Genomic DNA, 13611 nt, shown 5'->3' with positions numbered 1-13611 from the left:
TGCAGTTTTTTTTGTAATCATATGTAAGAATCCTATATCATGTAATTAAAAGATTATCAAACATTTACCATCATTTGACACTCTTTAAAATAAAATTAAATATTAAAATATAAAATAAATATATAAATGGCTATAAAGGGCGGCAAGGTGGTGCAGTGAGTAGCGCTTTCGCCTCACAGCAAGAAGGTCGCTGGTTCAAGCCTCAGCTGGGTCAGTTGGCATTTCTGTGTGAAGTTTGCATGTTCTCCCCGTGTTGGCATGGGCTTCCTCCAAAGACCAAAGAAACCAAAGACATATGCTTAGATAAATTGGTTAAGCTAAATTGTCCGTAGTGTATGTGTGTGAATGCAAGAATGTATGGGTGTTTCCCAGTGATGGGTTGCAGCTAGACAGGCATCCACTGCGTAAAACATATGCTGGATAAGGTGGTGGTTCATTCAGCTGTGGCGACCCCGGATTAATAAAGAGAAAATTAATAAATGGATGTCTTTAAAAGTATGTTTAAAAAATCTGTTATGCGTATTGACATTTTAAACTTCGTTTTTTGTTGTTGTTTTTGAAACATTAAAATAGACACTTGCATTTCAAATACTTTCTAAGTTCATTTGATTTGGAAGGTATAATTGTAATAATTGTTAGTAATGCATATATGAGACATTCTACCAAAAACGGTATGGGACATGAAATAAAAACATAAATTCATTCATTCATTCATTCTCTTGTCGGCTTAGTCCCTTTTTTTAATCCGGGGTCGCCACAGCTGAACGAACCGCCAACTTATCCAGCAAGTTTTTACGCAGCAGATGCCTTTCCAGCCGCAACCCATCTCAGGGAAACATCCACGCACTCATTCACACACACACACACATATGCTACGGACAATTTAGCTTACCCAATTCACCTGTACCGCATGTCTTTGGACAGTGGGGGACACCGGAGCACCCGGAGGAAACCCACGTGAAGGCAGGGAGAACATGCAAACTCCACACAGAAACACTAACTGAGCCAAGATAAAAAACAAAACAAAACAAAAAAACATAAATACAGTGAATAAAAAGTATTTCATGACAAAAAATGTCTAAAATAGACTGAAAGTGTATTTATGCGAGTTGTTCTGTAATGGAATTCTTTTGGTTCTCAGGTTTTCTTTTTTTTACTATTATTAAAAGCACTTTACAAATTTACAAACCCTGTCATTGTCCCTGTCCTAAGCCAAATTGAACCTACAGCTTTAATAATTTTGTTATTCTAAAAACTGTTATTTAAAAAAAAAAAAAACTTTGAAATAGCAAGTTTAAGATGTTATCATTCACATCAGTTGATTAAAAAACATGAAATTATAAATAGATTCCACAGATAAATACTATTTTACAATTGTCCCCATGTTTCTGTAAGTCAGAAGAGATAAAACGCGTTCAATACACCTTTAAGGCTATACCTATATAGGTAGTGATATTATTTGATGGAGGAGAAACTGGCAGTGATCAAGGATGTGTTTTATCATTGAATTGTATGATTTTATGCTTGCTTTCATAATTTTTTTGAGGAAGACAAGGTTAAAGGTCAGGCTCGGTCACATTTCTTGTGTACGTTTCTGGGAAAATGTCCCATATAATACATATTCTTTATTTTACAGCATTGTGATGTAATAGAATAGAAGAAAATATGTTTAAATTATACAAGGTTAATGAAGGAAAATATAAAACACACACACACCTATACATATAAATATATACAGATTATACAGGTTATCATGTCTGTATTTGTTTCTGTATTTGTCGTATTTTTTCCTAAATTACATCCAAACACTTATTTATTTATTTGCTTTGGTGGATACTATTACCTAACATCTATTTAAATCTAGTCCTTTCTTTAGGTAGTAAACTTGAATAATCTTTAATGAATATATTTATAGCGTATTCAAATAAAAGTGTCTGCTTTTGTTTTAAAGCCTGCTCCCCTGTGTAGAGATGATCTGTTAAGCTTTGATTTACAGAGATGTGGATGAGGCAGGGGTTTGGTTGGGAGGTCATGGCTGTGAATTATTCGCAAGTAGGCCACCTTTAATTGCCCACTTATTTTGGGTGGGCTGACCTTAACAGGCAATGGGTTCTCCTCTTGTGATTTAAACCATGACGCCCTCCCACCAGTTGAGCAGCCCGTGCAGGTCAAGGTCTCCATGTCCACGCTACTGCGCCGGAGACGCTACACTCCCATTCTGGGCACAAAGCCTGAACAGCAGATGCAACGTGAAGATATTTCAAAATATTTTAGTAAGATTTGGATTATGAAATTACAAGCTCCAGGATTCATTGACGAAACGACTGGGTCAAGAGTAAAATATGTATCAGATGGTTGCATTTTATATCAATGGTATTAAGATTAATAAGATATTTACCTTTAGCACAAATGTAGAACAATTACAAAATAGACGTTTCAAAACAGACCTTAAACGCCTAAGAGAGTGAAATATCATAAAATTTTATGATGTGGATCATAAAATTATTAGTAAAATGTTATCTTATGGTTGCATTTTTAATTAATAGTATTAAGATTAACAAGATGTTTAGCACAATGTGATATGAATATATCAATGTTGACAATGTTGAAAGTAAAATATCAAGTGTATAAAGAGACAATAACAAATTTGTCAGTCTCAGAGAGAGAGAGAGAGAGAGAGAGAGAGAGAGAGATTAAATGGACATCCAGATTTATCTGACCCATGTCTCACCTGCATCTACATATGTAAACTATTAATACTGCAATAAATTATTATTTTTCTTCTTTTCCATCAAGACTGGTTGACTGACACATTTACAGAGTGAGCATGTGAAGCTTTTGGGATCACTTGTCCTGGTAAAAGCAGTTCTGCAAACATCAAAGAGAAAGAGTTTTTCCCAAGCTTTTGTCTAGATTTCATTATACCAATTCAGCATACTGTATGTTGTTGAAAGCTAGGCTGTTAATCCTCCCATTATTCTTGTTTAAAATGTTGCTTTTAACCCCAAAATGAAAATTCTGCCTTGGTTTTCTCACTCTTAGTTTATTGCATATCTTTTGAGCTTTTACTCATCTTTGAAACACAAATAAATGTACATTTTTCAAAATAAAGATTTCTGTCCCTCTACGGCAAGTATGATATTTTAAATCACAAAAATAAAAAAAATAAAAAATAAATAACAAATCAAGTAATTTAAGCAAAGTCTTTTAAAAGTATATGATTGCCTTATAGTGTACAATGAACAGGTTTAATGTTGGTGCTTATTCACGTATTCAAAAAAGCCAGAAGCTAGAACCATGCTTTGATTTACAGCCAAGAACAAACTTTATTGGCTACTGCATGACACACAAGAATAAATCTCTTTCTTTCTCTGACATTAAGAAAGCATATTTCCAAATTTTAACTTTTTAAAAAAGTAAATCAGCTTTAAATCAGCTAAATAGGCTTCACAGAAAACTTGATTCATTTTAATTATTAATATTTTTTACATTTTTGGGGTGATAAGAGTGTAGGAACAGAAATCTCAGCTTTCAATAATACTATCTTCATTTGTGTTCAGAAGATGAACATGTCTTATGGATTTAGACAAACATTAGTCCCTTTCACACAGTGATACCGGTAAATATCCGGAAAATTTCCGGAACGACTTTACCGGTATATTCAAAAAAGCGCTGTTCACACAGGCGAGGACGTTACGGAATTTTTCCAGAAAAGAGCATTCACACATCCATCGCAAAATGCCGGTAAATTCTGACATCATTAACCAGAAATGACCTCTAAAAGGCTGCGCTTGTGTTTGTAAACATTTGACTACATTACAAACTCTTCGGATGGATCAGTATTGAGTACAACTCTAATGAAAACATAGAGAAACACTTTCGCATGTCGAGATGTTCATGATATGTGTGTGTGCTGGCGCTATGGGCGCTCACGGGCACACGCAAAGCTTGAAGGTAAACAAACAACGGATTATCATAAACATTTTATCGATAAATATTTACACAGTTAGCATTAAAAAGGAACATAGAAACATTATCTGACTAACATCTAGCAGCTAAAGGTGTCTGGAAAAATATTCAAAGGTTTTTATTCTCATAAACCGCGCGCACGTGAATGCATCTGACTGTTCTGATTGGCTAAAGCAGGTGTCTCACGTCAGCAGGTTCTAGATGTACACGCGCTCTTTCTAGCAATTTTCCTTCTGCATTCACACAGCGCAGCATTCCGGCAAATTATCGGTAATGTTACAACTTCTCTTTCCGGAAAATAGCCAGAACTAATTTACCGGTATTTTCAAAAAAGGCCTGTTCACACATACAACCTTTCCGGAAAATTGCCGGTAATTTTCCGGAAAGGTCTGTATGTGTGAAAGGGGCTATTGTGAGATTTGGAAGTGATCTAACACCAAAATAGTCCCTCTAAGATTGTCCTTGTAGTTTTGATTAATTCCTCTTTTATGTAGTACATTTTCACAATACTGTATTTTAATTTTGTAGCTAGTGAAGTTCATTTATAAACTAATTTCGAGAGGATCACATGCCTATGATTGCTTGCAGCCGGTCCTTTATTATTCAATTTATGATTCACCAATCAGAAGATTCCTAAGCCACTATAAATACCCTAAATTCCATGTAACAGCCATCTTCCTTTTGAAAAATCTCCCCTTCCATCCCTATTCCCCTCCTTTCCTAGATGGGTGGCACGGTGGCCCAGTGGTTAGCACTGTTGCCTTACAGCAAGAATGTCACTGGTTCTAGTCCTTACCAAGCCTGCCAAAGTTTCTGTGCAGTTTACACATTCTCCCAGTGCTCATGTGGGTTTCCCCCAGGTTCCCCGGCTTCCTCCATCCATCTAAAAACTTAACTTAAGTGAATGAACTAAACCAAATCGGCACCATGCTCTCAGTAAGTAGTTATCTCTTAAGAGCCATCACTATCAGTTCATTAGCTTCTGAAGTAGGGGAATTCTCAAGATCTATCTGAGCTCAAGCTCCCCTCTCGCCTTGCAAATGGGGGAGAGCCCTAGCCGAGGATCTTATGAGCTCAGGGCTCTCTCCCAGGACAACAGCATGCCAAACAAGCTTTATAAACAATCATCAACTAAGTGTAAACTCTTAAATATATTTAGATGTATGTGCAGATGAATAATGGCTGCATGACACTTACATGTATGTATATAATGCAGAAGAGTCCAGAAACTGACAGAGAGGAAACGGTCAAGTATTGTGGAATCGAGAGGACTGGAACATCCCATAATTTGCTTACTCATCAGACATAACAAATGTATGTGTGTCTTGAGAGTGATAAGTTAATCTAACGGGAGCTGAAAGCGGGAAGCTTAACATTCCAGAAATTTTGGAAGCTTGTTTGTTTGTTTGTCCTGCTATAAGAATTTGCTGCTTTGGTTTATGAATTATCCAGATTTCTTTTGCAACCGTTATTCGTCCCAAAAAGAACAGTAAATATAAGAGTTTGATGAGTAGACTAGACCATAAAAGACCAACTGTGAAATTTATGTCATCTATGATTAAGTCTTTTGTTGTTCCAGGTCTCTATGACTTTCTTTCCACATTTATTTCTGTGCCATAACAGTTATCATCTAAAGCCTTCAAAAAGAAAGAAACCATAAAAGTTTTCTAAAAGTTAAAATTTAAAAATGTTAATAAGTGAATGTCAATCTTTTTCTCATTTAAAGCTATTTTGTGGCATCAGAAAATTGTGAATACAAAAAAGTCATATGGACCAGATGTAGGATGCTTTTATTGTGTATTTATGTTTATGCTTTTTTTTTTCAAAGTTTGAACAACAGTTTTTTTTTTGCTTTTAATTTTTTAAACACCATTTTAAAGTTAAAATTATTAACCCCTTTAAGCTATATTTTTTTTTCGATAGTCTACAGAACAAACCATCATTACACAATAACTTGACTAACTACCCTACTTTGTCTAATTAACCTAGTTAACCTAGTTAAGCCTTTAAATGTCATTTTAAGCTGTATAGAAGTGTCTTAAAAAATCTTTTGTAAAATATTATTTACTGTCATCATGGCAAAGATAAAATAAATCAGTTATTAGAAATGAGTTTTTAAAACTGTTATGATTAAAAATGTGTTTAAAAAAATCTTTTCTCCGTTGAACAGAAATTGGGGGAAAAAATAAACAGGGGGGCTAATAATTCAGGGGGCTATTAATTCTGACTTCAACTGTATGTACTATATTTTAGCTACATATTCTCATTACCACTACTTCTAATTGCTCATTCAACATACATTCTTAGGAATGTTTCCCTATAGCTGGAGGAAGTTGTGATTTATTGGTGTAACAGTATTTGCCTGCCTTGCAAATAATCTAGCACAAGTTCCCCATTACCCATTTCCCCTTACCAGTCTGTTTGATCATACTCTAGTTGTGGTTGTTTGAACACTCAAAGATTTCAGAGAAACTCTGTGTAATCTCGCAGTTGCACAACTCATTTAAACATAAATCTTTTCATTAATCTCGATTCAGATATAATTGACAGACCACATTTCATTTTGACATCCAGCACACTCCTTAAAGATTAAGTAACCTTTCCTACGATTTCACATTTACGTCAGATAGTCTGCATTAGTCTGATTTCACTGAAAATATGACCTTTCTTCTATTTTCATCCTGCAGTTGTTTGAAATCACAGTTCCAGTCAAGCAAGGAACCAAACCGGTCACCATAAGCTTCGCCAACCACACTTCCTGCAGCTGTTTGTCAAAACAAAATTTGTACCGACAGCAGCACTCAATCATACGAAGGGCCCTAACAGAGTAAGTGTTCAAACACACAAGTGTTTTTTTTTTTTTACATCTACAGTATTTTCTTTTTTCTGTTGCTTTGAATGCTTAGAAGGTTTCAATAGAATGTCATTATATTCTAAAACACATGTCTGTTCCAGGTGAAATATTTGATTGCACTGCAATTACTTGTGTATGGGTATACTGAACATATTAAAGCTAGAGTTTCAAATCTATTTTAAGTCACGAATGTATCAGCTTATTGTTGCAAAGACAATGATAATGATGATTGTATTCAATTTATTTTGACACTATTTACCACATTTTTGTAACATTATGCTGGTTATGTCTGGTATGACATAATGTGACATCTTGAATAAAGATATAAGAACTTGCGCACATTTTAGCTCTGTTACAAAATCTAACCTGCCATGTACATGCAAAGAAAAAATATATAATGGAATTTTTATGGATAAAAGCTATTTGAAGGCAAAGTTTTACTAGTTGGTTACTTGGTTTTCTCATTTTGAATGGCAGGAAGATGTTTTAGAACTGATAAAGAAGCAAATTTCAATTAAGGGCGCATTCACACTATGCTATTCGAACCGTGCCCAGGCCCATTTCTCTGATAGTTTGAGAAGTGTAAGTGCTCTGAATTTGGCTCAGGCGGTTCACTTGGACTTTGGCGCGGTACGCTTGTGTGTGAGTGCAAAACCAGCCTGAGCCTGAAACTGAAAGCGACACGTAACTTTTAAGGGACTGTTTTATATGGATTTATTATTCATTCTTACTGTTCAATGAACACAAAAACTGTCGTAGTAAATTAAAGATGCAAACCCCTCACTGCACCACAGCTGCACCTACAGCAAACCTCCTAATTCCTGCAACACGAGGACTTTATGATTGTTTATGAGCGTCAAAAGTGGCTGATCTCTTCGGTGAAATATTTGACTGCGTGTCACTGCATATCAAACGACTAAAGTGATATAACTGAAGAAATCCTTAGTTTCCTAAGCGTGCCCAGCAGGCCCGGATTGGCTAATCGGGAGGACCGGGAGAATTCCCGGTGGGCCGGTCTGTTTTTTGGCTGCGAGGGCCGGTGTCCCTAGCTCCAGAATCTGTTGCTCTCAGCAGTCACACTTTTTAAATTAATTATTATTTTTTTACTTGACCACAGTCTTCATATTATTCTTATTTTACCGCAGCTCTGCTCTTTTTATATATTTTCTCGCAGCCTGGTTAATGATGATATAACTCAGACGAGCCATCTCTCGATGCACAGCTGTTGTGGTCCAGTGGTTAGCACGTTAGGTTACGACGCTGCGGATCCGTGTTTGAACCTCGTCTGAGTATTTATTAATTTTTTTTCATTTTTATTGTTAAGACATATAATACTGCAAGGGTTGTTGAACATTTGAAGTTCTAAAGCAGCTGTTTTTTAAAAAAAAGACGTGATAGTGTCATTAGAAACTGAATTGTAAATGTCCTTATTTTAATATAGTCAGTCGTGAACTGAGGTGGGCCGGTCTGAGGCTTGAAACTCCAGGTCTGAAAAGGAGTCCCACTCCGGCCCTGGTGCCCAGACCCGAATGTAATGTGAGTGCGGGCCATCGGGGAAGACGGGAGGGGGGACAATCGTGTACAAAGTGTGAGGACGCCCTAAGTTATGATTATTTGACCAAACCATAGAAGCTAATGTCCTAATAATCTAGTTAATACACGGTAAAAGCAAATATACATGCAAATATTTGGTTAAACTACTTGTTTAAGCACCTACATTATAAAAACTATTTTTATTCAAAACTTGATGGAATTGATGGAATTCAATGTACAGTTGACATTTCTCAACAATCATATTAAAGGTTTGTTGCTTTATTAAGATTTTCACTATATATTCTGAGTGCTTTTTCCTTCCTGATAAAAAATATCCTATGGTGAAAATCATCTTTTGTAAGCTGTTTGGACAGAACTGTGTGTATGTATAGTGTGTCCACTGTCATATTGGAGTGATATAAAGAGAATAAGTTTCTTTTTTTTTCTAAAATCTTTTTTAAAATTTTCTAATGTTAAAATAGGATACAAATCCTTCCCATTTTGAGGCCCACAGCAACTTAACGTAGGAGTCTGGATTCCCAACCGACCAAATTGATTGACAGTTTCATATTAACATGTCTCCATAGCAACGAGTATAATCATATCAAAGCAACTGGGATTAAAAGATCTGTTCAGCTTGCTGTGATTTTCAATCATCATCAGATCAGATCTGATCAAGAATGAGATTTACAAGTTTAAAACATGTTTAAAAAGAGTGCATGCTTATAATAAAGACAATAAAATTGCATTTATTCATCAGAACAGCCACGTCAGCACAATTATAAAAAAGACACTTCAATTGCAGTTTGTGGATGTTAAATCAGGTTTATTTTGTACATTAGCATAACGTATATCCATACAGCAGTGGATATTAATGTGTCCTGTCACATTTGCCATGCAAAAAGAGTTCAAAGTTAAATGCGCACTGTGTGTGTGTGTGTGTGTGTGTGTGTGTGTGTGTGTGTGTGTGTGTGTGTGTGTGTGTGTGTGTGTGTGTGTGTGTGTGTGTGTGTGTGTGTGTGTGTGTGTGAATTTTGCAATGACATTGTGTGTGACTCATCATTGCAGAAAGGCTTGAATTAACTCCACAAAAAAATACATCAAATAATCATTGGGAAAGTTCCTACTGTAGTATTTCTCAAACATGTTACGTGAGGTCTGCTTCCTTCATGTCTGTCACTGTACTTTTTATCTAATGCAGCTGAGGTGAAGATTGAGGCACACTCTGACAGGCACATGTGAACGGTGGGCACATTGTATTCAGAGCAGAAAATTAAAATATTCTGAAAGGTATAATAAATAATCTGATTGGGTGTTTTGAGCTGAAACACATTGTGGAGACACAATAGACTTAAATCTTGAAAAAGGGGTAAATAGGTGCCCTTTAAATGCTGCTTTGGATGAAAGTGCATAATTGTAGATGTAAATTCTCTTTAAACCATTTGTGTTTCTTCACACAAATCTTGACTGAAATGAAGTGCTGAAGTGTGAAAACGTACTTGCGTATAGTGCAGGATACCCTGATTAAAGGGGTCCTACATAACAGATAAAGCATCTTGCCAAGACATTCAAGATGTTGATTTTGGCTCCAAGTAGCATCTCATCAGCGGATATGTGGCTACACTGATGTGTGTATTTTGGATGTGACTGTAGGCCCAATGACGTACAGTAGCTCATCAAATTGATTTTCTTACTAGTAGTGTGGTGTGGCCACCCATTGTTTAAGCTGACAGTAATCTTCCTGTGCAAGTGTTGTTGTAGGAATTTCGTCAAGCAGGAAAATCCCAGTAGGGAATCTTAATGAACTTACCATGCAGTGTTTGGATTTGATTAACTAATCACTACTGACAAGTGAACTACAAAGCCCTTGGTTTTTAGTGTGTGTGTGTGTGTGTGTGTGTGTGTGAGTGACTATATTTATGTTATTTGTAGTATGTTATTTGTAAATAAAAAGGAAACAAATGTAATTGATCATTCTGGTTGTAAATTAGGTGGATTACAGACAGTATCCACTTTTCTCCATTTTAATATAGTGATAGCTAAAAAAATGAGCAACAAATTAGGAAATGGTTCTTGAAATACTCAGATTTTAGGATGACTACTTAAGTTGGAATGAACTCTTAAGAAAGTATCTATTGCTTGCTTAAACTGCGGAACATATTGTATCATCTTCAGCGTTTCAAAAATATTACATTTGAAACGGAGCAACACTGACGACCTTGAGTTTTAGCCACTAAAGAAAATCAAAGAGACATAAAATGAGTCTAAACATTGTTATTCTCCATTCCCAAACTGCCTTTTTTATTTTTTAAATCACTGATACCTTTGCCTTTTCCTTTACTGTCACTGTGAAATATAGTGGATTCATTCTAATGAGAGCAGAGTCGAAGCACACAGCAAGAACTGCAAACCGAAAAAATAGCATGAATCAACAGTAAAAATGTACTCTTTTTTTTTTTTTGCTGCATCAGCTCAAAAGTATATCTGAGCTGAAGTTTTCAGGAATGCAGCTTAACATTTTTTTTCTTGGCTTTTTTATTCTATGGAACTCTTAAGCGTTATTTAAAAGTACATTCAGGTCATCATTTCATGAAACTCATATATTTGCTTACATGCTCTAAACCTAATGTATATGAACTGATCAAGTAAAGCATTAAGCATAGCTGGTGTATGTTTTAACGGTTCTATAAATATTTCCAATCATAGCCAATCATAGCTTTTTTGTGGCTAAAATATTGCATTTGTAGATTTGCTACCTCGAGCAGAGGGCTCCCTCCTGTTTGTAGGGCGAGAGGGGAGTTTGAGCTCAGGTAGATCTTGAAAACTCCCCTGCTGTTTATGGCTGATGAGCAATTAGGGATTGCTATCAAGAAATAACTACCTACTAGGAGCTTGTCTATAACACTGATTTGGATTAGTCAAATTAACTTAAGTCGCATGTTTTTGGATGGTGGGAGAAAACCGGGGACCCAGGGGAAACCTACATGAGCTTGATGAGAAAATGTCAACTCCACACAGAAACGTTGACTGGATTGGTAAGGACTAGAACCAGTGATGTTCCTGCTGTGAGGCAACAGTGCTAACCACTGGGCCACAGAGAAAGATAAATTTTTTTGTTGCATGTTAAAATCTGAATTCAATCTGATATTTATTAATGACTAAGTAATATATTTAAGTTCTGTTGACACATGACACACACACTTAACCAAAAATGGTAGAACCATCTGAATGAAAAATCTTTTAGAAGTGACACAATTCCTTTCCAAAACAAAAGTTAAGAGTTCTCTAGATTTCAGGAATGAAATGCAAATACCAATTACTAAACACTACTAAACCATTACACATGTTATTTTTGCAGAGTGTTAATGCTGTTGTTCTAAAGCCATAACTCACTGGAGTTATTGCAGTGGCTGTGCTGTCATATATTTGCATCCCAATAAACAATGTAGTGTAAACCTACAGTATGTTTTTTTTTTTCGCCTAAACACTAAAGGTGCTGATTGCATAAAACCTCCTCTAAGTGATCTGCAAAATACTGGCTTGAATAGAATAGAAATTCTGGGTCTGTTTTCTTTTCATTATTTTTTTTAAATGAAGCACATCCAGATTTCAACCCTGCAATGTCCCCTTACATATTTTGTGTAAATGTTTATCATTTTATCCCCTCACAGAACGAAGGATTAGCCAATCTGCTTGTTCGTGACAGAAGTCGATGTGCTAAACAGTGACTCATTGGCACACAGACTTTGAGGAAAAGGAGAAAAAGAGTGAAAAAGACATGTTAATAATGCACGCTTTGTGTGTGAAAACAGCGCCTGCTCATTCTGTGTGCAGGAACCGTATCGATCCCACATGTGTGGCAATGGAAGCCAGTATGTTACGCCATTGCACAGAGATCCATTTGCAAACAGAAGGAGAAGCATTGCAGAAATGTTTGCCATTTTGAGAAAGACATGATCTGTAGGAAAGACAGAAAGGATGACGTGCTTCAGAAATTGGCTTTCGCACATACAGTGTGGTGGCGCACTGACTTTGTTTAGTAAAACACTTTGTTTGATGGGACTAGAAAGTCATTACATCATTGATGAAATATGATTTAGTAAACAACTTTAGCTTGCTGTCTTTTGATGCTAATGAGACATTTAGCATTTTGCATTTGGTGTTGTGCAGAGGCAAAAATTGCTCAACTGTTCAAACTTTCACAATCCTAAACTCTTAACATCAAAACACTTTATCTCCAAAACACAAATTAAAGCATTTTATTGAAACCAGAAATATTTCATTTCTGCCACTAAAACATTGATGCTTTAAATACGTCACAAAGGCATAGTTCCTTAATGTTATTGTCAATAATGTTTTCTATTTATCAGCTGATCGTAACAAAATTGCAACACAGGCTCATTCTGAAAATGTATATACATTTCTGGAAATCCCGATTTTTTTTCCCCGATATATTTTACGAACACTAGGGGGCGGTATGTCATCTTATTTTTGTGCGGATGAGCTGACCGTTTACCTCCATATGAATGGCTTTCCCGCGGTTACCGGCTTGTCCAGTTAGCTTGCCATGTAGGTCTGTGGACTTGAGACACAGAGAGGATTTGACAATGACAACAAGGTTTGAGTCCGGCAAATAGCAGTTCCAGAAAGCGGGTAAGACAAAAACTGAATCCAAACAATTAAATAAACAAGTAAACAACAGAGTGAGAATGTGGTAAAATCTGAAAACGTGGTAAAAATCAACCGAGGGCTTTTATTTTTCTGGTTTGCTTTTTAAAACTGTTGGTTTGGTTTAGGGAAGTGGGTGGACAGGTCAGTCGGTGCTTTTTAGAACCCTATTGATTGGGTTTAGGGAAGGAGGAGGGTGGGTCAGTCGATCTGTCAGTCAGTCAGTCAGTCAGTCTACAGCAGCCTCTGGTGGATTTACATGAGAACAGCAGGCACAAATGGCACTCACGAGAGAAATTTGAGCTCTCAAAAGACATACACAGTGGCCTCTGGTGGATTTGCGAAAAATAAGCCTGGTGTACATTCCTACACTTTCAGAAACAAAAGCGGTCCCTCTGTCTATATTGTTACCCAAAGTGTTAATACTGTATCAGTACCAAATAGATATTATCATTATTATCAATAGATATTATCATTATAGTATAATTAGATATTATCATTGAGTGGTTTAGTACAATATTAAGTGATTTAGTACAGGTTTAGTACACATTTATCTGTTTCCACTGTCAGAAGTACCAAAATGGCAA

At 36.1% G+C, this 13611-nt stretch overlaps 2 protein-coding genes and 1 long non-coding RNA gene across 7 annotated transcripts in view; 2 read left to right on the top strand and 1 right to left on the bottom strand.

The window, feature by feature from the left end:
• Positions 1–13611, bottom strand: part of tenm3 (teneurin transmembrane protein 3) — a 971756-nt gene that overhangs the window by 899867 nt on the left and 58278 nt on the right. The gene's annotated exons all lie outside the window — the stretch shown is intronic.
• The window catches only part of vegfc (vascular endothelial growth factor c), a 58264-nt gene that overhangs the window by 22198 nt on the left and 22455 nt on the right, over positions 1–13611 (top strand). For 4 of the 5 annotated variants that reach the window (XM_087235363.1, XM_087235361.1, XM_087235362.1 and 1 more), the window contains 1 exon segment: positions 6657–6796. In XM_087235363.1, the coding sequence (XP_087091489.1) occupies positions 6657–6796 (140 nt within the window). 5 annotated transcript variants of the gene reach the window in all.
• On the top strand, positions 77–5610 carry LOC147846953 (uncharacterized). The gene is made up of 3 exons (XR_015476744.1): positions 77–903; positions 1011–2595; positions 2687–5610. It is a non-coding gene; the product is annotated as an uncharacterized LOC147846953 (long non-coding RNA).

Source organism: Danio rerio, chromosome 1 (genome assembly GCF_052040795.2).
Source record: "Danio rerio strain M-AB ecotype USA chromosome 1, GRCz13ab, whole genome shotgun sequence".
In the NCBI taxonomy this organism is placed as follows: domain Eukaryota; kingdom Metazoa; phylum Chordata; class Actinopteri; order Cypriniformes; family Danionidae; genus Danio; species Danio rerio.
This window is presented reverse-complemented; position numbering and strand designations above follow the sequence as displayed.